Genomic DNA, 25,493 nt, shown 5'->3' on the forward strand with positions numbered 1-25,493 from the left:
CTAACACCACTGTCATCTAGCGGGACCTCACATTCAAGTGGGCTCTATATTAATACATCGACCATGGGTTTGAAGTTTAAACTACGCATGAAAACCCTACGTTCCGTGACAAAACAACAGTATCATATTGTTACGGCCGCCGCTCTTTCAACCTTCATTGTGTGTGTGTGTATGCAACACTAATTTTTCCCTCTGTTTGCAGAGCTGCCTGCACCTCCACTGGACTCAGAAGCTCCACCTCCTCTGTTCTGATTGGTGCGGCCTCTGCTGCTTCTGACCGACCAATCCACAGCTCACCTGGGTCCCTGATTGGTGCGACACAGGTGCAGTGGACCAATCCCAGCCATTCAATCAAGACTCTCATCTATAAGTGCCCTGCCAGTCTGTCAGTCAGGGTGGCTGAGTGTTGGTGGCAGCTGGCTTTGTTGCCTGACAACTTTGTGTTGTGTTGGTTAGCCCACTGATAGCATTTATAGCTTGTCATAAGCTTTTGTAGATTTTTGTGAACTTTTGAAGTGTAGCCAGGTTGTTAGAAATTGCTACCCTTTTGACTGATTCCAAACATTTCCATCCACACTTAGACAATTATCTGTATAGAGACGCTAGGTGCAGGGGTGCTGTTTTGTTGTTGTTTGTTTTAAAAGCTGCATTAGACAGTCAGAGTTTGTTTTCCTTTTTATTTTTGATTAGACAGATTGTAGATTAAACTCTGAGTGAGTCCTCCTTTTGTTATATTTGTTTTTTGAGTTAAACAGCACCCACCGGCCCTCTTCCTTGGTTTGTTCTCAGTTCTTTGTTAACCAGACTTCCTTCATTTGAGTTGCAATAAATTGCCTTACCTTTTAACATCTGGGTTTTTGTGTTGCCTCCCTTTCCCCTGCGAGCTGGGTTGTAACACATATCGGTAATTACAACTTACAATTGTGCGCCTTTCCCTCAATTTCCATTTCCGATGATTGTTGTGAAATGCGTGCTGGGATACCTGGCTGTCTTAAGTCCACACAAGTCTGCTCCGATGCATGCCCGATAAAAGGGGCATGGCAAGAACACATCTGGGCATTTGGACTGAACTTGGCTAGATGTGAACTTTGAAGTGGAAAAGTACCTGGGCTGTGACTGATAACGTGTCACAAGTCCACAAGAACACAAGTTCTTGAAATGGCTATACGCTTTCAGTTAACCCAGTAAATTTAAACACTCACGCCGCCTATCACCTGTCCACACATCTCCCTTGCTCACCTCCAAATGGAATCCCAGGAGAAAGCTAAGGCCCGACAGGCTGAGTTGCAGTATCACCTGGAAATTAAAAGAATGGAGATTGAAGCTGAGAAAGCTATTCGACTGCGTCAGCTGGAGCTTGAGTCTCAGAGGTTGACTCATGTGCCAGATGGTGCATCTGCTGGTCCAGTAAGTAAGTCTTCTTCTTCCACCACTTCCCTACCAAGTGCATTTGATGTGGGTAAGAATGTTGTTTTGGTGCCCACGTTCCGTGAGACTGAGGTTGATTCCTATTTTGGTGCATTTGAGCGCATTGCAAAAGCTTTGCAGTGGCCACCTGAAGTTTGGGCTCTTTTGCTTCAGTGCAAAATTTATGGGAAAGCTCAAGAAGCTGTTGCTGCGCTCCCTGTGGAGGACAGCCTGAGATATGACTTAGTAAAAGCTGCAATTCTGCATGTTTATGAACTGGTTCCTGAAGCTTACAGGCAAAAATTTAGGAATCACAAAAAAGCCCCAACCCAGTCTTATGTTGAATTCGCCATGGAAAAGGGAATTCTTTTTGATAAATGGAGTACTGCTTGTAAGGCTAATGATTTTGATTCTTTGAGGGAGTTGGTCTTAATGGAGGACTTTAAAAAGTGCCTCCCAGAACGTATAGTGGTGTATATTAATGAACAAAAAGTGGCAAATCTCTCCTCTCCTGCTCTGTTGGCTGATGAATTTGTCTTAACTCATAGAACAGTTTTTTCATCGGGTTCTGATGAAAAGCCTCGTCAGCCTCCAGCTCGACAAAACCCTCCCCAGACAGTCAGTCCTAAGAAAGAGGATAAGGAGTGTTTTTACTGTCATAAGCCTGGACATCTCATCTCCAACTGTCTGACCCTAAAACGCAAACAGCAGTTTTCCCCAAGCGCGTCACAGCCAAAAGGTGTAGGGTTAATTAAAGCTGAGCCACGCATCAGTGCTGATTCTGATAGTGAAACTCCTGATGCCTGTTTCAAACCCTTCATCTTTGACGGATTAGTTTCACTGACAGGTGAGCCTGATGATCAGTGCCCTGTGCGCATTTTGCGTGATACTGGTGGATCTCAGTCTGTAGTCCTCGCTGAAGCGTTGCCTTTTTCTGAGAAGTCTGCTTGTGGTTATGGTACTGTTTTGCGCGGCATTGAGATGGGTTATGTTCCTCGTCCTGTACACCGCATACATGTTCAGTCCAAATTGATAACTGGATTCTTTCCCGTTGCTGTCTGTTCCGCGTTACCAATTAGAGGTATTACATTTCTAATGGGTAATGACATAGCCCGTGGCAAAGTCACTCCTGCGCTGAAGTAGTGGACACCCCGCAGTGCACACAAACAGAAGAAGTTCAACCGCCTCTTGATCTGTTTCCTGCTTGTGTGATCTCTCGTGCACAGGCTCGAGAAACTGATGATGTTTCTTTTTCTGACAGTGTGCTGATGCCTGCCTTTTCAGGAGAGGTTGGGTCCGAGAACGAGGCAGAAAGCGCTGCCGAATCTCCTTGTGTAAGTGCTGCTGAGCAGGTGTGTCCTGTCAGCCTTGAAACAACCTCTCCTGATGGCTCGTCTCTCCCGGTGTCTCACGATCGCCTGTGCGCTGCACAGAGGACTGATCCAACGCTACAGAAATGCTTCTCAAGTGTGGTGAGTGCCGACAAAGCCAAGGGTGAGAAGGTGGCTTATTTACTAGACAGTGGCATTTTGGTGCGTAAATGGTCCCCTCCCCTCTCTGATTCTGATTGGAGTGCTGTGTTTCAGATAGTTGTGCCCTCCGTGTATCGATCGCATGTGTTATCTGTAGCACATGAAAGTCAGTGGTCTGGACATTTAGGCATTACAAAAACATATCAGCTCATCCTCAAACATTTCTTCTGGCCTGGGTTAAAATCTGATCAGGCCAAGCACTGCCAAATTGCCACTGCCATCTGCCAAATTGCCAGAAAACCAAACCAAGCCATTCCTCCCGCTCCTTTGCATCCCATACCTGCCATAGGAGAACCGTTTGAACGTATTATTATAGACTGTGTTGGACCCCTACCCAGAACCAAGAGTGAAAATCAGTATCTACTCACCGTCATGTGCGCCGCCACTCGTTTTCCTGAAGCCATTCCACTGCGTAAAATCAATGCCAGTTCTGTTGTTAAAGCCTTAACCAGATTTTTTTCCACATTCGGTCTCCCTCGTGTAATCCAGACAGACCAGGGCACAAATTTCAAATCCAACTTGTTCATACAGGTGTTAGCAACTTTGAATGTGCAGCATGCCGTCTCCAGTCCCTACCATCCAGAGTCTCAGGGTGCGTTAGAGCGCTGGCATCAGACATTGAAGTCGATGCTCCGTAAGTATTGTCTGGAAACTGCTAAGAGTTGGGATGAAGGAATTCCTTTTGTTGTGTTTGTGGCTCGTGAAGTCGTGCAGGAATCCCTCGGCTTCAGTCCTGCTGCACTAGTCTTCGGTCACACGCCCCGCTGTCCGTTGAAATCAATGCACGAAAAGTTTCTGTCATCTGCCTCCTCTCCCAAGAAAAATGTATTGGACTTTGTCAGTAAGTTCCGTGAGCGTTTGCACCATGCTCACGCGTTGGCAAAAGAGTCTTTGTCTTCCTCACAAACTGTGATGAAGCGTTGTTTTGACCGCTCTGCTGTTCCCTGACTGTTTCAGGTTGGTGACAAAGTTACTGCCTGTTCCCGGCTCCGCACTCTCGGCCAAGTTCTCTGGTCCATATGACATTTGTGAGCATCTCAGCGACACAGATTATGTTATTTCTACTCCCGAGAGGAAACGCAAAACCCGTGTGTGTCACATAAGTTGAAGCAGTACCACTCCAGAGAGACTCCCGAAAACAGTTCAAAAGCGTCCGAACCTGCACTGCTGTCTGTGATTCTTTGCAGCAGTGCGCTTATTGTGTCAGAGTCCCAGGACCAGCCCGATGATGTGACAACGCAATCCTCACATCAAAGTGCTCGCTTGTCAAACTCTGAAATGTTGAAAGTGTTACCATCTCAGTTATCCCACCTGTCACCTAAGCAGCAATCTGACATAGCTACATTAACTGATTGTTTTCCTTGTCTTGTCAGTGATGTTCCCTCCCAAACCACAGTCACTCAGCACGACATTGATGTTCATGATGCTTGGCCCATCAAACAACATGCATATCGTGTCAACCCTGCTAAACGTGAGTTAATGAAAAACATTACAACACTTCAACATGGTTTAGCCATACACAGCTCCAGCCCCTGGAGTTCCCTGTGCCTTCTTGAAGAGAAGTCTGATGGTTCACCCCGCTTTATCACAGACTTCCGAAAAGTAAATGCAGTTACTGTCCCTGACTCCTATCCCCTGCCAAGGATTGAGGACTGTGTAGATGATTTGGGTACGGCCAAATTTGTGAGCAAGTTAGATCTGCTCAAGGGCTATTGGCAGGTGCCGCTAACCGAGCGCGCGTCTATAATTTGTTGTGTATACCACCACTTGGGAGGAGCACATTCAGATTTTGGAGCAGGTGTTTGCTCGCCTCTCAAGTGCGTCACTCACCATCAATTTGGCCAAATGTGAATTCGGAAAAGCTACCGTCACATACTTAGGGAGGCAGGTGGGACAGGGTCAGGTGCGTCCTGTGGAAGCCAAGGTTTCCGCCATTTCAGAGTTCCCCGTGCCCTCCACAAGGAGAGTCCTGCGTCGGTTTCTAGGTATGGCTGGTTATTATCTGTGCTTTTGTCGCAACTTCTCGACCGTGGTCCGTCTGTTGACAAACCTGCTCAGCCCAAAAGTCAACTTTGTGTGGTCGACAGAGTGCCAACATGCCTTTGAAAGTGTAAAATCACTCCTCTGCCATTCCCCTGTGCTCGCCGCGCCCAACCTCTCTCGTCCTTTCAAATTAGAGGTTGATGCCAGCGCGGTTGGGGCCGGCGCTGTGCTGCCCCAAGAAGATGCGGATGGGGTAGACCATCCCGTATCTTACTTCTCTCGTAAGTTCAACAAGCACCAGGTTAACTACTCCACCATTGAACAAGAAACCCTTGCTTTGTTGTGGGCACTCCAGCATTTTGAAGTTTATCTCAGGTCCAGTTCTTTGCCAGTGTCAGTGTTTACTGATCATAACCCTCTCACTTTTCTATCCCGTATGTACAACCACAACCAGCGGCTCATGCGGTGGGCCCTGATCATGCAGGACTACAACTTACAGATCCACCACAGAAAGGGGTCCGAGAATGTGTTGGCTGATGCGTTGTCCAGACTGTAATTATAGTGACCCATGTAGTTGTTGATGTTGATGTTGATGCCAAATTGTGCAATGTAAGTGTAGTGAAAGTTAAACTTTAGGATTTGACTTTAAACCTGCGGGTTTAGTCTTAAGGGGGGGAGTGTTACAGCCACCACTCTTTCCACCTTCATTGTGTATGTGTGTATGCAACACTAATTTTTCCCTCTGTTTGCAGAGCTGCCTGCACCTCCACTGGACTCAGAAGCTCCACCTCCTCTGTTCTGATTGGTGCGGCCTCTGCTGCTTCTGACTGACCAATCCACAGCTCACCTGGGTCCCTGATTGGTGCGGCACAGGTGCAGTGGACCAATCCCAGCCATTCAATCAAGACTCTCATCTGTAAGTGCCCTGCCAGTCTGTCAGTCAGGGTGGCTGAGTGTTGGTGGCAGCTGGCTTCGTTGCATGACAACTTTGTGTTGTGTTGGTTAGCCCACTGATAGCATTTATAGCTTGTCATAAGCTTTTGTAGATTTTTGTGAACTTTTGAAGTGTAGCCAGGTTGTTAGAAATTGCTACCCTTTTGACTGATTCCAAACATTTCCATCCACACTTAGACAATTATCTGTGTAGAGACGCTAGGTGCAGGGGTGCTGTTTTGTTGTTGTTTGTTTTAAAAGCTGCATTAGACAGTCAGAGTTTGTTTTCCTTTTTATTTTTGATTAGACAGATTGTAGATTAAACTCTGAGTGAGTCCTCCTTTTGTTATATTTGTTTTTTGAGTTAAACAGCACCCACCGGCCCTCTTCCTTGGTTTGTTCTCAGTTCTTTGTTAACCAGACTTCCTTCATTTGAGTTGCAATAAATTGCCTTACCTTTTAACATCTGGGTTTTTGTGTTGCCTCCCTTTCCCCTGCGAGCTGGGTTGTAACACATATCGGTAATTATGATTTACAATTGCGTGCCTTTCCCTCACTTTCCATTTCCGATGATTGTTGTGAAATGCATGCTGGAATACCTGGCTGTCTTAAGTCCACACAAGTCTGCTCCGATACATGCCCGATAAAAGGGGCATGGCAAGAACACATCTGGGCATTTGGACTGAACTTGGCTAGATGTGAACTTTGAAGTGGAAAAGTACCTGGGCTGTGACTGATGACGTGTCACAAGTCCACAAGAACACAAGTTCTTGAAACGGCTATACTCTTTCAGTTAACCCAGTAAATTTAAACACTCATGCCGCCTATCACCTGTCCACACATCTCCCACTCCTGCTGGTCCACCACACCCACCTCATCAAGCCAACTGCTCACAACTGTGCCTCATTACTCCCTGCCACTATAAATACTCCAGCTTCACAGCCTCTTGTTGCCAGATTGTTATTTGTCATACCCATGCAAGGCTTTCCTGCTTTTATGCAACAATATTATTATTATTGTTGCTGACCTCACCTGCCTCTGAATCTCATGCTTCGCCTGCTCCCCTTTAAACCACTCAGCCTTCGGTCCCCAACCAAGAGCTCTGTCTCTATGTTCCTGGTTTCTGTTTGCCTGTTGGCTGTGTGAAGAACTGCCAGTCAGCTCTCTGTTGTAAGTTTACTTGCTCTACTGCCCCTGATTCCCTGTGCTGTGGATTACCTCACCACGTGGCTGCGTATTCTGCCTCACTGCTGGTTCCTCGACTCCTTCCCTGTTTCATTTTACCTACAGCAAGCTTCTCACTTGGCTTCCCTTGTGTGTTCACCTGGCATCGGACTGTCTGCGTCTTGGAGGGTTCCAAGCCAACAAATTGACTCCCACTGTTTTTTCACCTGCCTGCTCTCTCTGTGTTTGACAAGTGGTTTCATTTCAGACTATTTTAAACTGTCTGTGGTACTACTATTGAGTTCGGACCACACCCATGACACCTTGTAAGCCAAGACTTAGTTGACAAAAACCTCGCTGAACACAGGACCTGCTGATCTACTGCATCCTTGATCCATTAGTTTGTGTTGTTGTGTGACTTTGGCATTTAAAAGGGTAAGTTCAAATTCAGTTCAGTTCCCAGTTGGAAAGGGCTGTCTGGGAAGTACAGTGCACTTGGCAAATAGTTTTGCTGTTTGAAAAGACAAACCCTTCTGACTTAAATTCATTAACTTTTCTTTTATTTGGATTCTTTATACATCAGCACAGGCATGGAAAAATGCTAGATTTTTAATATTTGTAAATTACATGCCATCTCTGCTTTATGTATCTTATTTCTTTGTGTTTACAAGTAAAGGATGGATGAAAACTCTAAAATATCTGATGTTCTGAAAAACATGTCTAATGGGAAGGCCAGGGACATTGTGAATTAAGAGCAATTTATCATCTGCATACAGAGAAATCTAGTGTGTGGTGTTACAGGGTCGTGGCTAAATTATTGTTGAATGTAAGTGTTGTTGAGAGCTACATGAGAGATATTTTGAGCTGATGTTCTTTGTCAACAACATAGCAACGGGGCAAAGTAATCAATGCTACCCATGCAGCATATGAGTAACATTGCCCCTCAAAGAAATTAAATGGTTTGTTTGCATCAAGAGACAGAATGATTTCTATCTAGGCAAGAGCCTACCTGAAGTAGGGGAACAGCTCAATGGATGAGGAAGTCTGCTCTTAATTATTTTGTTTTAATTTATTTTCTTTTGCAGATTTTCTGTCCAACATAAAACAACAGGCTACTGTGTAGAATAAAATATGCATCCTGCAATTTCACCATAAGCCTCCACTAATGGCAACATGACACAACAGCATTCAGTATATATATTTTTTTTATTTATATAAATGTATAAAGCATAATGCACTCCTGTTACAAAAAAACATGCAATACATTTCCGTTGCTTAAAATACAAAAACTAATAGAAAATATATTGAAATAGAAAATGTGCCAGAAAAAGGAAAATAGGCTTTCTAGCTTCAATTTGGCTTATATTAGGTATTTTATCTTAAATAAATGTGCAGTACAACAAAAAATTCTATGCAAGTAAGGACAAAAGAATTAGCCATTGAGAAACATAAATTCGATGCATGACAGCTTAATCCTTTGATGATTTGGGTTTTGGTTCTTTGTAGCATATTTTTACACCTGATATTGCTGCTTATCAATTACTAGCTTTATAGATAATGACATGATAAATCCTGCCATTTCAATGTAAACATACAACTGTATGTGTGAAGGACGTGTGCAAATGGCTGCAATTTGTCATGTAATTGGCACAAAAATAACAATAATTAAGTCGTAATGACAAAGATTAGCATAATATTTCAAAACCTAAATCACAAAGCTGATAGCTGTTTAGCTTATGTTAACAGTCAAGATACATATTAGCATTCTTACATGAGACCAGTTACTGGACAGCAAAGAAGAAGGTAGTGATTCAAAGTTACATATTACTGTAATCACATTACATTTGTCTGTAATGCAGTAATGTGACGTGTTACTGTTAATACATTCAGTAATTACATTACAGTTACTAATAAAACAATCACATCGGTCAAGGACGTGTAGGTAGATATGTTTAAACTTTGAGGGGTGACGTGGGGACACACAGGAAACAGGGGCTTTTGGGTCAAAGAATCTCAAAGAAAATTGTGGCACGTCTCTGTCTCTGTCTCTGCTACATTCATGTTTTCGGGCAAATACACATGTTCTCAGTTTTGAGGGGGATGTGTTCCCTGCATCAAAGCAGTCTTCTGCAGTCTTGTATTGAGTCTGTGGAAGAGCCAGCTGTCTTAAACAATTTGAGTTACTTCTTCTCATGAGGTATAACCACTGCTTTGGTAATTAAGATGTCAAATAAACTGGATTAGTCTATTATAAAGCTGTGGTTTGGTGAGTCAGTGACTCCAGCAAGTGCGGTTTCCCCATCAAATGGAGCTCATGGGCCATTTAAAAATGTGTCTTTCCTCTAATAGAGCTAGGAAGTCTCTTTTAATTATTTTTTTTTTAGGCCAATGGATATATTATTTAAGGCAATTATCATTTGTAGTATGTAGTGTTATAAAGGCCAACCTCTTTTAGATTGTTTTATAAATTGATGTAGTTTCATAAAGTTTCAATCAGTTTCAGGGAGTTATTAAGTAAAGGAGTGCATTACTTTAAGAGAGTAATGAATAAAGTGCAACTTATTTTTCAAATAACAACCCCATCACTAACAGTTAGCTACTTTTCCTGCAGAGCTTTTACTTAAAATGTAAATCTTGAATCATTACAGTATATTTCAGAGTGTACAGATGAATGTCACTGAGCACCATGTTGAGCAGTGTTACAGTAATGATTACCATCTTTCGTGATGATTACAGGTTGAAACCCAGCAAAGCATTGTAGTTAATTCTTCTAATGCTCCACTAATAGGACATTTTGAAGGGTTAACTACTTGACGTCTGTCAGTCAACAGAAGGTTTCAGATGTGTTAACTTATAGAAGAGGCTAGAGGTGGGACATAAGGGCTCACCAACCACCATAGGAGAGGGAATATGCCTTGATTGAAATACACACAATGCACAGAGAAACATTCAGTAGGGGCAAATAATGGTCAGCGAATACCTCCAAAGTTGCAGGTTGTCATGTTAAACCCTGGTGTCACGTGCTACAGAAGATGCTGATTAGTTATTAGTAATCTAATTACTTTTTCAGTTACTAATAAATGATGACCGACTGAAAACATTTTCAAGTAATATGATGATGTATACAGGAACTGATTAACTGGTGTTGGTTAGAGCTAAAAGTGGTGACTTAAGGACGGTAGCACCTGGATAAAATGAAATGAAGTGACTGGAGAGTAGAGTAATGGTTGAAATCAGCGAAGACATTAACGCCATCAAAGAAGTAGCTCCGCCAAGCAGTCAGTTTAGGGAAGGTGCAGTGATCATGTTTTTTAAGGATGTAAGGTGAGGCCAGAGATGTCACGGTGGCGTTTCTTCCATGGATCATCAGCACACTGCTGAATACAACGCTGTGCGAAGACACACTCTCCACAATCCCAATATGCACTAAACAGGAACATAAACACAATAAATTTACAGACCCATACATTTTCAGAAATGGTATTCATTGCCAAAGGAAAAAAAAAAAAATCCAAATTGTAAGTTGATATCTTACTTTTGTTGCAAAGATCTGCATCCTTCACATTGTCCACTGACAAAAGTCTGGATTCTGAAAAAGGAGAGTATCCACACATATTATTGCTAAGATGCAATATATATGAAGTGAGAAAATGACAATAATCAAACACTAACCTTTACTCATTGTGCCTGGAGGGCGCACTGGACTCAGTTTCCCTGCACAGCATGACCACAGAGAGAGGTTGTAGTAGCGGTGACCACAGCACCGGAAAGCTGTCTTGGCCATGTAGAGCACCTCCTTGTCCTCACTCGAGCAGCAAACATGCTGGTTATACAAAAGATGAATTAGGGATGCACCGATCCACATTTTTTCACTTCCGATCCGATCCCGATACCTGAATTTGGATATCTGCTGATACTGATACTATTCCGATACCAGAGCTCTGTTTGCTTTAATATTATTATTATCATTATTGTTGATTTTATATGAGGCTGTAATAAACTCCTCTCTACAGGCAAGTATGATATGTACGTATGTATGCATGTATGTCCCAAAAGGCAACTTGAGGTAAGTATATGGTCAGACAAGCAGGAAATCCTGTTCACAGGAAAAATCCCATCCTGAAAACAAATATGCAACTGTAAGGGTTTCAAATTTATTGTCAATATTTATTAAATTCCAAGACAGTGTTAAAGTACTAGTGCAATATACACTATCAAAAAACAAAAAGTACCTGTCATATTAATCTGAACAGCACAGATATAAATCAAGTAGACACTACTATGTAGTAGTGTTGTCACGGTACCAAAATTGGGACCAAGGTACGATACCAGTGAAAGTATCATGGTTCTGAGTAGTATCACGATACCACAGTGAAAATTAGGCAGATGTGCCTTTTGTTATTTAGAAAAAGATAAATCACTTTTCTATAATAGATCAATGATATTTCAGTGGAATAAATTACTTATTGACTTATTCATACTTCAAAAACAGCATCAATAAGTGATTAACATAGGGGGGATCAAAATAAAATAAATAAATAAAATAAAAATCAACCAGCCACCCTCCTCCCTTGACAAGTCGCTTCATAAGTAACAAACGGTCCCTAAAGTGCTGTGAGGTTTATGAACCGTTCCCTGCCACAAAGAGAGAAATGTGAACGGCTCGCTTCTCCTCTGACACGCCACATACCTGTGTGCCACCACAGTTCGGCTGTTCAGGTACTTTTGGGCAGTCATGACGCCAAGAAGAGGACATTATTGGACCTGGAGTCGGACTTCAGAGCTGTCGCCGGTAAGCCCTTCTTGCGCCACGCAGCACTATGAGCCTCCGCCGTATTTGACAGGAATACATTCCCGTCTGTGTCTGTGACCCCCGTTTAACCCACAACCGGCAGGATTTGCCTTTAGTTTCTGCTGCTGGTTGAAATCTGTACTGGCACAGCGTGCTGAATGATTTATTTTGCGCGCACAAAACTATTTTTAGTCACAAATGTGAGTAAAATGCTCGCACGTAGAGCTCTGTGGAAAAATCACTGTAGCACATATAAACAAATCGAATCTACAAGTAAAAAGAAATTAATAATAACTTTCACTGCTTAAAGATACTCAATAGCTCATTTCATACCTGAAATGTCACTGGATACAAACCACTGCAGCAGCATATCGAGTGCCAGGTGGACAGCGTGCGCTGTTTTTGGACGCCGCATGGACACTCACGCTCTTGCGATTGGACTTTGATCTTATCCCACAGTAGTGGTACCTGAGGTACGTAGTACTACAGTACTCCAACATTATGGTATCATATGTACTGTCATGTTTTAGTACCTCGGTCAGTGCAACACTACTATGTATCAATCATCATATCATTCCAGCAGACAACGTGAAAGCACAGACGCGTCTTGTGGATCGGAAATTTCCGATCCGTGAATTACGTTGGTATCGGAACCCGATACCGATACTGGATCGGATCGGCCCCATCCCTAAGATGAATGTGATCTTCTGTTTCCTGTTTTATTTTGAAAGTCTGTTGTTTGTCTCCCCATGTCCTGTCAAGTTTCCCGTCGCCCTGATTGTCTGATTGCTTTCACCTGTGATTCATTATTTCCCCTGTCAGAGTGTATAAGTCTATGTTTTCCCTTTGTTCTCCGTTAGATTGTCTTGCTTTCTGGTGTTCTTCCTACTGTGTATTCCTCATGAGATTGACCTTTTTTCATATTCAGACCAGTGAATTTTTGCCTGTTGATTTGGTTACTTCTGCCTGTGCTGACTGCCTTTTGTGTACCAACCCTGACTGGATCAAAAACCCTGAACTCTGGATTTCGTTTCAGTCTGCATTTGTGAGTCCACCATTGTGTCTGATAAAAATAAGACTGAGGGAAGCGTACTTTCTCTGTCAAAGGGACATGCAGAAACAAATAATATATTTCATATGTTCTATGCTAAACAATAAAACCTACCTGTGAGGTTTGCAGAACAGATCCACAGCACTGTTCCTTGTGTCCGGCATTCAGATTATGCAGTATCCCTCCGCAGCACTTCACCAATGGATCTTGAATGTCATACACCTTTCTCCCACAGCAGCGGGTGTTTTCTGTTCTGTTTTGATGCCTGTGTGGAGAAACAGAGCTCGTAGTTGATATCAAATCACGTGAGTGATATAGTAAATTATTATTATGATGTTATGAAGACAGATCACTTTATGCATGGGTGTATTACAGAATGAGACGAGGCTTTGACTTTGCATTTCTTTTCATCATGTCAATAACACAACACCAAAAGTCCTGAAAGAAGTACACTGAAGGAAAAGTCTAAACATTCACTTCAAAGATGCCACAAGAAAAAGAAAACATGATACATTTTAAGTTAGTGTTTCTATCACCTTATCTAAAGGACTTTAGATGTGCTTCAGGGAGGACTTTTATGCATACGGGCCCCTTGTGTCATAATCCACCCACAGCTGGATGTCAGATTTAAAGATAACTTTTTCAAAACTGTGTCTACTCAGGCTGCAAGGTGGAGGCAGCATGCCAGCAGCGCAGCTTCAGTATTGTGCCACAGTACAGCAGAAATCACAGTAGTTATATAGCAAAAGAAAAAAAAATAGACTTGAAGCCTGATTGAAACTGAGGAGTATCAGTTCATCAGATACGCATGAGACATACGACTGTAAATGCAACTGATATCTAGGCTGTTAAATGTTATTAGGTTGATCTGGTGTACATGTCAGCAAACACTTGCTGACTTACACATCCAACAGACAAAGGAAGCGTCTGCATGTGTCCAGACATGTGGCAGACATAAATCTGTGTGCCTGCATTTGATTTCCACGAGTGGGCCCGATGTAAACATAATAGTTGGTGTGTATGGATCAGACTGTTTGTACGATTATAAACACCAATACCAAGCCTATTCAGTTGAAGGCCCGCGGGCCACATCCGGCACACAAGCTCCAAGTAGCCCAGCTAGGGACTGATACCAAGTTTTTGTTTCATTTATAATCGTGGAGCAGCTTCTTTCCTGCTGTCTGCATGTCGGGGCTGACCTCCACTCACACACATACACATATAAACACAAACACGACTCAGAGGGAAGTGAGTGACCAGTGGAGAGGCCGCAGTGCAGATGACGTGAATGTCACTTGAAGATTACGCAACAGCGGTTGAGGAAAACTACGCTTTTTACTGTAAGTAAGAGCAATAAAACCTTTGCCAGTGAAAAAGCCAATACTTCATCAGTACGCGTGTTCAGCATGTAAAAAGCGATACTTCAATCTGCTCAGTCCACAATCTCTCATCCTTTATGTTTTACACAAGCACGGCATGCTTGCACGCCTAATAGTGATTTGTTAACCTTTCTAACTCCGCCAGGATGCCAACGTCCTCGCTCCCCTCCTCCTCTGTTAAATGGTATCTCCCGGGCGCACTACGTCATCAAACCATGTGATGTTTAGTATTGCCGGATTCAGGAAGCTCTCAACTTTTATTTATTACGTATTTCACACCAGAGCAGCCTAAACACACATAGTCCAAAATCGCGATGAGTGGTGACAAGCCATGTCATGCCGTTTTTCGACGGAAAAAGTTAAAGGATTACTCGCGATCTTATGCAGAGCTGTTAGCGGGGCCTTAGCTGGTTTATAAAAGGTAAGAGTCTCACTCCTACCACTATTTTTGGCTGAGATATACCGCCTAGAAAGTGGGATCATAACTTTCATTTTTCATGTGGCTTTATTTGGTGATATTTGATGGTGTTTCTGTGTCAAAAACAACATCAGCTATCATAATCACACCTGATTTCAATAAGGTACAATGTTTGAAGCTGGCTGAGTCTTTTTTGATCACTGACAGTACTGTTTTGAAGCCGAGTGACCATCTTTTCATGGAAAAAACACTGTAGAATGGTCATACTTTTTGCAGTCTTCTTCAAATTTGGTATAACTGTTCATTGATAGTGTGCCTACAGTCCCATAGTGTCATTTACCTACTCAAATGAAGTCACAGACAGTTATTCATTCTGAAAATCATTCATTCATTCATTCATTCATCTTCTAACTGCTTCATCCTCTTGAGGGTCGCGGGGGGGCTGGAGCCTATCCCAGCTGACATCGGGCGAGAGGCAGGGTACACCCTGGACAGGTTGCCAGACTATCACAGGGCTGACACATAGAGACAAACAACCATTCACGCTCACATTCACACCTACGGACAATTTAGAGTTACCAAATAACCTAGTCCCCAATCTGCATGTCTTTGGACTGTGGGAGGAAGCCGGAGTGCCCGGAGAGAACCCACGCTCTGAAAATCATTTTTTATTTAATTTTAGGCAAAATCTTCATTTTTTTTTACTGACTTAAGAGGCCCATTACTCTGTCTCACCTAGAGTGTTTCTGACACTTTCACAAGAAACTTCAGGGAGTTTTTTTTCTGGAAAGACCTCATGCTTGCATGTAGTCAGAGCGGTTCAGAAGCTACAGTCATTTTAATTTGGGTATGTCATTTTAGGTGTTTTTGCTACAAAGTGGGGGTGGAGTACAAGATTAAAAGTCCTAAACATTTGACCTGGTAGTACTGATGGTACTGTTGGATCAAGATAGAGTATGTTATTGGTTGTTATTACACGGCTCTATTAAATGCTGTATTCTGATTGGTCAGTAGCGGCATTCTGCGGTCTGATATTACTGTGTAATGACCGCTGCTAGTAGCAACGGTCATTACACACAGTTGCTATGTAGCCCAGCGTTGCTAGGTTGCTATGTTATTGGTTGTTAATGCCTCCTGTCGTGGTTCTGTGCATTTAATAGTGATAGCTCTTTTTTGTTCTGCATTTAGTGACATGCCTGGGACTAAAAACATTTTTTTTTTATTTCAAAAGTGAAACGCTAAACATTGCTATTTTGCTTACATTTCATTACATTTGCTTAAAATTTGTTACTACAAAAAGCTAAAAAAGATCCAGCCTAGTTTAATTTGTAACTGAATAGCTCTGTTCTCTACACATCTATATGTAGTTCATGAGCATTGCAAGTCATTGGCTGTATTCTATTTCCTGTACAGCAGCCCAGCTAGGCTGAAACAACATACATGATGTCATCATTGACAGTTAATATTTTTAGCAGGTAAGAAAAATGCAGGCTGGTGAAGGGGCGCTGGGAGGCTGTGAGGAGGCACTGGGAGGCTGTGAGATGTGCTGAGATCGCGAGACCGCAGAGACGAGATTTGGATGAAACATGGCAGCGCCCGGCTGCTAGATTAGACTACAACTTCTCTCCTGCCTTTTCAACCAAAAATAACATAAAACATTTCAAAAAGTTCACGATCATCAAGGAGTTCACGATCATCAAGGAATAACATACCCGGAAAACATACAGGAAGATACTGCACGCCGATTAGAGTGGAGGACCTCGAGAATTACATTGACAACTACTACTACTGCCTTGCAATGGAAAACAACAGCCCGGTTCACCACAATCCCAACCCAAACAAACGTAAAAAGAAAGATTCAGCCACCAACACCAATGATCTTCAAATCACGGATATACAGGTCAGTGTACTCGAGTCCAAAAAACTGGACGTTCTCAACATGCTTCATCAGGAAATAAAAGACCTCAGATCCAGCTTTCAATTCACACACAGCCAAATAACCGATCTCCAAACAGACAATACACAATTACACACTACTGTCGAGCTACTCACCTCCCAGATATCCACAATCCAGAAAGAAAATAAGACCCTGAAAGAAACCGTCCTGGACATTCAAACACGAAGCATGTGAGACAACCTCATTTTCTCAGGAATCCCCGAAAGCACGACAGATAACCCCGACTCACTCATTCGCAACTTAGACCATCATTCTCAATGTCATCCTTAAAGTTCATCAGCTGGAACATCTGGGGCATTGGGTCGCCAGCAAAACGTACTAAAGTTCTTAACGACCTGGCTAAAATAAAACCCAGTTTCTGCCTACTACAGGAAACACATCTCACAAAAATTACCTCAACACCATTATCACATCACTGGACGCAGAAAAGGCCTTCGATAAAGTCAACTGGACATTTCTCTTCACTACCATTGAGAAGTTTGGTTTTGGGGAGTCGTTCACTCACTGGATCAAAACTCTTTACAACACCCTGTCCGCTTCAGTTATAACTAACAGTATCACCTCTCAACGCTTTCTACTACAACAGGGCACAAGACAAGGATGTCCACTCTCTCCATCACTATTTGCAATATTCATTGAACCTCTCGCAGCCGCCATTCGACAAAATACTCACATTACTGGTGTACAAACAAATCATTTTCACCACAAGATTAGTTTATATGCAGACGATATCCTACTGTACTTAACAAACCCCTCAACAACCCTCCCTGAAGTTTTCAATCTCGTTTCCACATTTTCAAAAATTTCTGATTACTCCATAAACTGGTCCAAATCCAAAATTCTTCCACTCTGTGAAGGAGACTGGAATGCTGCATCCAAAAAAACCCTCCCTGACAATAAAAACGGGCAACATTAAATACCTTGGTATCAATGTTTCCACCAAGCTGTCAGAGTTATTTTCTCTAAACTACATACCATTACAAAAAAGCATTGAAGAAGACCTCACTCGCTGGAACAACTTACCAATCTCACTGATTGGAAGAATAGCAGCAATAAAAATGACCATACTGCCAAAAATAAACTACCTTTTTTCTATGACACCGACTCATCCTCCACCACACTGGTTTAACACAATAGACTCTGTCATAACCAAATTCTACTGGAAATATAAAAAAAAACACAAATAAAACTATCCACCCTTCAGAAACCTAGCTGCTCCAAATTTTAGATTTTACCACCTTGCAAATCATCTTCAGTACATACCCATATGGTTGCAAAAAACTCATCATACACAACACCCCTGGCTGGATATAGAACACCACGACTGTCAAGACTTATCATTATCAGATCTTCTATTCCTCACCCAATCAATCAAACATCATAACTGTTTCAAAAACCCATTTATAGCAGTGACTCTGACAGCTTGGTGGAAATGCAACCAAATCACTGGACACCCCATAAACTCAAACAAATATACACCAGTCTGGCACAATCCGGAATTCCAAATTAAAAATAAACCACTATTATTCAATTCATGGAAAAAAGCAGGCATTACACATCTAGAACACTTATTTGATCATGGCACACTCATATCCTTTGAAAAACTTAAACTGAAATATGGCATTGGCAATAACTCCTTTTTATAATATTCACATCTGAAACACTGCTTGAAAGGTAAAATCAACATATCAGACAATAGCCTGGACACACCTCCACTATTCTATCAAATCAAATGTACAACCTCTCAGAAAAAAATATTCGCAAAACTATACAAACTTTTAATTAAAACAGACAATACCCTCCCACAACCAGTCCAAGACTGGGAAAGAGATTTAACAGTTACCATAAACACCCACCTCACCTCCCACCTCCTAAAAGGCTGGGAAAAAAAAAAAATCTGGGGGTTGTCCCAAAGCAGGGTCTGGACGCGACCTAAAGCAGGCCCGCCACAACAACAATCTAACCAGAATAGGTGGTGGTGGGGTTGCGAGGGGTGGGTCTCCTCGCTGGCATGCCCTGCCTGTCTCTCGCCGGGGCCCCTGGTCGTGCCGATGGGGGTTGGGTGCGAGGACCTCTTGCCTGCCTCTCCGGTTCCCTAGTTTGACTCCGGCCCTCGTCACCACGGGTCATTACCATAGTGTTATGTTGTGCCATGTTATGTTATATAATAATTTAATTATTGTGTGATATAGTATCATATTATATTATAGTATATTATATTATAGCATACTACATTACTTCATATTACACTACAATACATCACACTATATTATATTTTCCTACGCTTATGTTATACTGTGTTATATCATATTATGTTATATTATACTGTGTTTTATGTCATAATATATATCTTTATAATATATTATATATTATCTCTTCATATCATGTTGTAACATTGGTCTCTAGTTTCCCGGTGCAGCGCAGGTGGCGCAGGGTGGGGAACCCCGCGCAGAGCTAGTTTCGAGCAGCGCAACCCGAGGCACGCTCAGTTTGGTAGTTTGGCAGACCGAGGTGCGCTGAGATGGGTGTGGCGGCGCAGCAGGGGGAGGTGTCGACAGATCCAGCTTGGCGCAGTGACATTTTCGTGCCAAAAGGCTCCGCCGAAGGTGCGCTAAAATCTTGCCATCTGAAACCAGGTCTACTGTCAGCGCAGGGGGAGCGCAGCCGATTGGCGGACCGGTGGACAGTGCGCACACGTCACCAAAACCTCACAGGCAGGTTTCCAGAATATCAGGCACATTAACAATGCAATAAATAGCCAAAAAACACTATTCAATTCAACTATCTGCAATCAGCACATAAATGTATCTCTATATCGACTGTCCCGTCACATCTGATGTCAGATCAAAGGGGATTGGCACCATTTGGCACCGTTTGGCACGCATAATGGAAACCGAACCTGATTTGATTAACACAGCCTGCAAACTAATGAGTTCACATCCCTCTCAGCCAACCACAAACAGCCACAGCATCAGATAGGGAGTATGTATTCGGCATCTGCCATCTTAGAAAAGTCAAAAGAAAAGAAACCGAGTGACACTGCGAGAGAGAAAGAGAGAGCGAGCGCGCGCACAAGAGAAACGCAACATTGATTTACAATTGTGGTGACCTCCTCCCAGGCTACCTTTGCATCATCAGCCCGTGGAGGTCTGCTTGCAGTTCCGTATATTCGGACACTGCGAGCAGACCTCCCGGACCAAAACATCAGTTTCCTCCTGGGAAGAGTTTGGCTGTCTGACGCTGCTGCTCTCTTCTGCAATGGCAAATTGAGTAAACACTCATTACACCTTCGCGCGGTGCATTTAAGGGCGAGGAGAGGGGCTCATTTGATTGGTGTGATGTGTGTAAAACCCACTCCACGCCTTCTCTCCTCCCTCTTTCCGACTTGCGCCGGTGGGAGGGACAGAGGTGGGATAGAGGAGTAGCTGCGCCAGGGCGCACGGTGTGCCAAACTAACAAAATCCACCTGGCCACACCCAGTTGGCGAAGAGCAGGTGCGCTGCGCCCCCGCTGCGCCCAGTCTGCGAAACTAGAGCCCAAAGTGTTGCCATAGTGGCGCATTCTTTGATTTCTTCAAGACTAAATTGTCCGCCATTATCGACTCCCCAGGCTACAGTAGAGGCCTCGGCGCATGCGCACTCGCACCCCCTAGCTCAGTCCCCGCCCCACCCCCACACCTCTCTCTCTCTCTCCTGCTCGCTGTGCGCTTGGCGAAGAGGCAGACACAGGTGCTCACAGACTCGGGCATACTATAAGCGGAGTGGACTCAGGAATGTCGGAATGTCCGCAGTCATTTGGGCTTCCATAGTTGAGTGCACTTCCGCGTTGTAGTTTCCTGTAAAAATGTCCATGAAAAATCCCTGTGATGTGAAAATTACATGCCAAGCTGTCGTTTGTGTAACACTGGTGCGCGGAGTGGAGTCCGCGCGGTCGTACTTTGCACGCACAGGGATTGCGGACATCCGCTTTTACCGGGCGTACCTCCGCGGAGTCCGCTCCGTGTACGTTCTACCCAAGTATGCGGTCCAGTCGGTCTCAAAAAAAGTAAAAACTAAAAAAAAAACCCAGTCCAAGACGGAGTACCGAACTGAATTGGTATTACCAAGAACCGACCCAACCCTACCCATACATATACTGTTTTTTTCTACAGTTGTTTGTATGTCTACTCACCTTATGTCTACTGTTTACGTCCTACGTTACTGCTTCTGTCATGTTGTTTTGTTTTGTTCTTGTCACTCTATTTCACTAAGAAAAAAAATAAATAAAGAAAAAAGAAAAAAGAAAAAAAATGACATAGCGCATTCACGAGAATGAGACGGACAAGGTCACAGAGACCTTGACCTTTGACCCACGACCACCAAAAAATAATCAGTTCATCACTGAGTAAAAGTGGACAATTGTGCCAAATTTGAAGAAATTCCCTTGAGGCATCCTCAACATTTTGCGTTACAAAGATGGGATGAATGAATGGATGGATGGACAGACGGAAAACATGATACCTCCAGCCACGGCTACCATTGGCGTAGAAGCATAAAAAATCATGTCCCTCCACCTCCTTCTATTGCCTCTGATGGCATTTGGCCCAAAAACAACCAGTCGAGGAGTCTCCATAGCAGCTTGTGAACATCCATTAGAAGCAATGAAAGGAGGCAGAAGATTATGGTTTTTGTTTTTACAGATTGTCTGTTTCATGTGCTACCGTGTGAATATAGTTACAGTTTCAGCAAATAAGTTACCAACTGTGGCTTTAACCAACATGCCAGACTGAAATATGCTCTGACTCTTAAATATCAGGGCCCTATTAAGACATCCTAAACCCCAGAAACATGAAAAGGCATATCTGTATGTCAAAACAAGCACATGCACATGCATGTGACAAACATACAGACAGGCAGAGCAGACGTTCATCAGGGCAGCAGCTCACGCACTCAGACATTCCTTGGCTCAGTAGCTTGGTACATTTAAAGTATGACGAAAACAAAGCAAGCCTGGAGTCAGTGTTGCTGCTGGAACGTCTGCCTGTCTTGGAGACAGTACAAAGGAGCCAGAGAGTTTTTCTATGTCACTCCTGTCTGAGTTTGTCTCCAAGAGACATAGAAAGCAAGTGTTTCTCACACAGTCTACATCATTATCTATGAAGACACACTGTCAGCAAGCAGCACAAAAAAGAAAAACAGAAAAATGCAGGCTACAGAAGCCTGTGGAAATGTAGCCTACCTGGGCTGCAGCCCAGAAAATGGACACAGCTATTTTCCGCGGCACTCCCAAGATGTGGAAGTGATTTCAGACAAGCAAAGTGATACAAGTCAGCACAAAAATTAACTTTTTTTGCTCTATTTTATGCTTTTTATGAACTCTGGCACCTTATTTACATGCAAAGTGGGTTACATGTTTTAACGATTGAATTATTTTAATGTGTACCTCAAAAACTGTGGTTTACTGTCCACATCATGAATTGGAATGTAAAATATGCACGCTCTGCTATTTCTCCTCTACTATAACTTGCGTCACACAGGGCTGACCACCATCAGAATGACTCACTCTTCCTTTTGTGTGCATGGCGAGAGATGAGAGGGAGGGCGTGGCGCTGTCTTGAAGTTGCTAAGTCTAGCAAGAAAGTCGCAAAGTTGACAACACTGTGTACATGTGGGTTTGTGCAAGTGTCAGGTGCCCACGTGAGAGTGAGGGGACGGATTCGCTAAGTTTGGCCCGAAACAGTGCCCTCCCCTCTGCTACTTTGTTTCCATCCATTTTGAATGAAAGAACGGATAGTGGACAATGAGGGCATGGCAGCACTGTGTGTAGGCCAGGCCCCCACGGGCTGCCCATCCCACTGGGACTGGGTATGATCTTCGCCAGATCCTCAGAAAAATATCTAAGTCTTCAGGTTGCAAGATTTTCTTCATCCGCTGATTGCTAACTTTGATGTTTATGCTGTTTTGTAGCATACTGAAAATGATGAGCTGCTCTGCTGGAAATGAGATTTATGAAAGCAGCTGAGAACCAACTAATACAGGACTAACCATGAAACCAAATCTGTGACCTAAATAAAAAAGCTGAACGACCTGCTAAGATCTGTGATACTTCTCTCTGGATTAATCACCACCAACTACTGCTTTCACATGACACTAACATCTTAAGAAAAACAATGAATGCAGCTTTGAAAATACAGTTAATAATTGTTATGAAAATATATTTTATTATATTTCTTGAAAGTGTCACTACATCCACAATCATCTGACCAAATGTTTTCCCTTCTGTTTTTCTATGAGATATGACGTTGAGTAATGGCTAGAAAAGTGTTTTATGAAAAAAATTATTATGTCACAGTAAAGTTGACCTTTGACCTTTTGTATAAAACATATTCTTTAAGGTCACAGTGAACTTGACTTTCGGCCACAAAATTCTCATCAGTTAATTCCTCAGTCCAAGTGGATGTTTGTGCCAAATTTGAAGAAATTCCCTCAAAGCGTTCCTGAGATATCGCATTCAAGAGAATGAGATAGTTATGGTGGCAATGACCTTGACCTTTGACCCTTGACTACCAAACTCTAATCTTATCCTTGAGTCTTAGAGAACGTTTGTGCCAAATTTGAAGAAATTCCCTCAAGGCTTTCTTGACATAGCGCATTCACGAGAATGAGACAGACAAGGTCACAGAGACCTTGACCTTTGACCCACGACCACCAAAAAATAATCAGTTCATCACTGAGTAAAAGTGGACAATTGTGCCAAATTTGAAGAAATTCCCTTGAGGCATCCTCGACATTTTGCGTTACAAAGATGGGATGAATGGATGGATGGACAGACGGAAAACATGATACCTCCAGCCACGGCTACCATCGGCGTAGAAGCATAAAAAATCATGTCCCTCCACCTCCTTCTATTGCCTCTGATGGCATTTGGCCCAAAAACAACCAGTCGAGGAGTCTCCATAGCAGCTTGTGAACATCCATTAGAAGCAATGAAAGGAGGCAGAAGATTATGGTTTTTGTTTTTACAGATTGTCTGTTTCATGTGCTACCGTGTGAATATAGTTACAGTTTCAGCAAATAAGTTACCAACTGTGGCTTTAACCAACATGCCAGACTGAAATATGCTCTGACTCTTAAATATCAGGGCCCTATTAAGACATCCTAAACCCCAGAAACATGAAAAGGCATATCTGTATGTCAAAACAAGCACATGCACATGCATGTGACAAACATACAGACAGGCAGAGCAGACGTTCATCAGGGCAGCAGCTCACGCATTCAGACATTCCTTGGCTCAGCAGCTTGGTACATTTAAAGTATGGCGAAAACAAAGCAAACCTGGAGTCAGTGTTGCTGCTGGAATGTCTGCCTGTCTTGGAGACAGTACAAAGGAGCCAGAAAGTTTTTCCATGCCACTCCTGTCTGAGTTTGTCTCCAAGAGACATAGAAAGCAAGTGTTTCTCACACAGTCTACATCATTATCTATGAAGACACACTGTCAGCAAGCAGCACACAGAACACATACCAAACTGATTAAAAAAGGTTTTACCATCTAATTGAATTTCAAGTATTTTCATGGATAAGCGTGAATACACATGCACACATAATCACCTGTGGCCATCGCAGCAGATCTCAGTTTTAGGATGATATTTTTCTGTACCGCAGCAGTGTCTTCCAGGTGAGTCATGAAACTTAAAACTACACATAGTCTCTTTAGCTGGGTTGAAGGGAACACCAAGCGCTGAACATTCCTCTCCATCTTCTCTGCCCGTGAATAAGGTGTTATTACAACACAGAACTCCACGTTGTGCAAAGCCGTATGCCGTTTCTCCACAGCACTTGAAGAATCAGAGAAAATACAGGTAAGTGTGCAGCAAAAGAGACACAAGCAGGCACAGTCATCCAAATGCTCACATGGGAAAACATTCTGACCAAAAAAACATACAGACCCAAATCAAAAAAAGGTAATATCATCCTTTTGCATATGCAGTTAGCATACCCAACCCCAACATTAGCAGTGCGTTTTATGCATTACAGTCAAAACACACTTGCTTGCTATATAAAAGGAGCTGGGTGGAGCTTCGGCCCTCTCAGCGAAGCTGCACAAAAACAGTTTTCTTTTTCTTTTTTTAAAGTAATAACTGGGATGCACTGCAGTCCATTCTAAAACTGATAATATTATTATTTTCATAGATTACGTTCAATAAATATGCTGTTTTTCCTCAAAACAGCATTTTATTTGACTTAAAGTGCTGTCATAAGACACATGAGGCAGCCACAAGTCACAACTTTTTTTTTTTTTTTTTTTTTTTTTTCCAGGGAGGAGTAATGAGAACCACGTATCTACAAGCCCTCAAATCCCTTAGGAAAGGGTGGTTTATGTGTCCAACAGAAAAACACAGAAATACCATTGACCTTTACAGGAAAAATACTCCACCCAGCTGAGTAGATCAGAAAGAGTAACAGTAGCACATTACTTGATCCAACCAAGGCTTCCACTCAGATACACAGCCATCACAGCAGATCTGTGTATGCGGGTTATACACACTGGGGGTGTCTTCACATCGACCTAAACAGGGGTTTGGGGAGGGGGTACAGGAAAGAGCATTTACAATGTGTGTGGGAAGAACTACACGTGTAAAAGGTCACTCAGAGGTTTGAAAGAGACAAGAAAATAAGACATTAAAACTGAGAAGTATGTGGAAAAAATCAGCCCATATTTTCCTGGTGTTCACCAGCACGTGTAAGAGTCTGTCCTCTAACCTCCAGTTTGAAAAGGGTGGGAAACTACATGTGAGTGGTTTCTCATCATTCTTTTTTTTTTTTGCATTGAGTAAATGAAAAAACTTAAGCTAAGCAGCAAAGAGCTGTAGACAGGGAAATGGGTAGAACCCACATCTAT

The 25,493-nt window shown here is 42.8% G+C and overlaps 1 protein-coding gene across 7 annotated transcripts in view; it reads right to left on the reverse strand.

Moving 5' to 3' along the window:
- Positions 1-8,221: 8,221 nt before the first annotated feature.
- Positions 8,222-25,493, reverse strand: part of LOC125889260 (galaxin-like) — a 35,694-nt gene continuing 18,422 nt past the window's right edge. For 3 of the 7 annotated variants that reach the window (XM_049577089.1, XM_049577088.1, XM_049577087.1), the window contains exons 14-19: positions 25,069-25,160; positions 24,203-24,429; positions 12,977-13,127; positions 10,692-10,842; positions 10,555-10,608; positions 8,224-10,445 (exon numbers count right to left, since the gene is read on the reverse strand). In XM_049577089.1, coding sequence (XP_049433046.1) covers positions 10,189-10,445; positions 10,555-10,608; positions 10,692-10,842; positions 12,977-13,127; positions 24,203-24,429; positions 25,069-25,160 — 932 coding nt within the window. In that variant the 3' untranslated portion in view covers positions 8,224-10,188. Of the gene's footprint in view, positions 10,446-10,554; positions 10,609-10,691; positions 10,843-12,976; positions 13,128-24,202; positions 24,430-25,068; positions 25,161-25,493 lie in introns of all 7 variants that reach the window. The other 4 variants (XM_049577091.1, XM_049577090.1, XM_049577086.1 and 1 more) reach the window with 3 other exon arrangements.

The sequence above is a fragment of the Epinephelus fuscoguttatus genome, linkage group LG5 (assembly GCF_011397635.1).
Source record: "Epinephelus fuscoguttatus linkage group LG5, E.fuscoguttatus.final_Chr_v1".
Classification (NCBI taxonomy): domain Eukaryota; kingdom Metazoa; phylum Chordata; class Actinopteri; order Perciformes; family Serranidae; genus Epinephelus; species Epinephelus fuscoguttatus.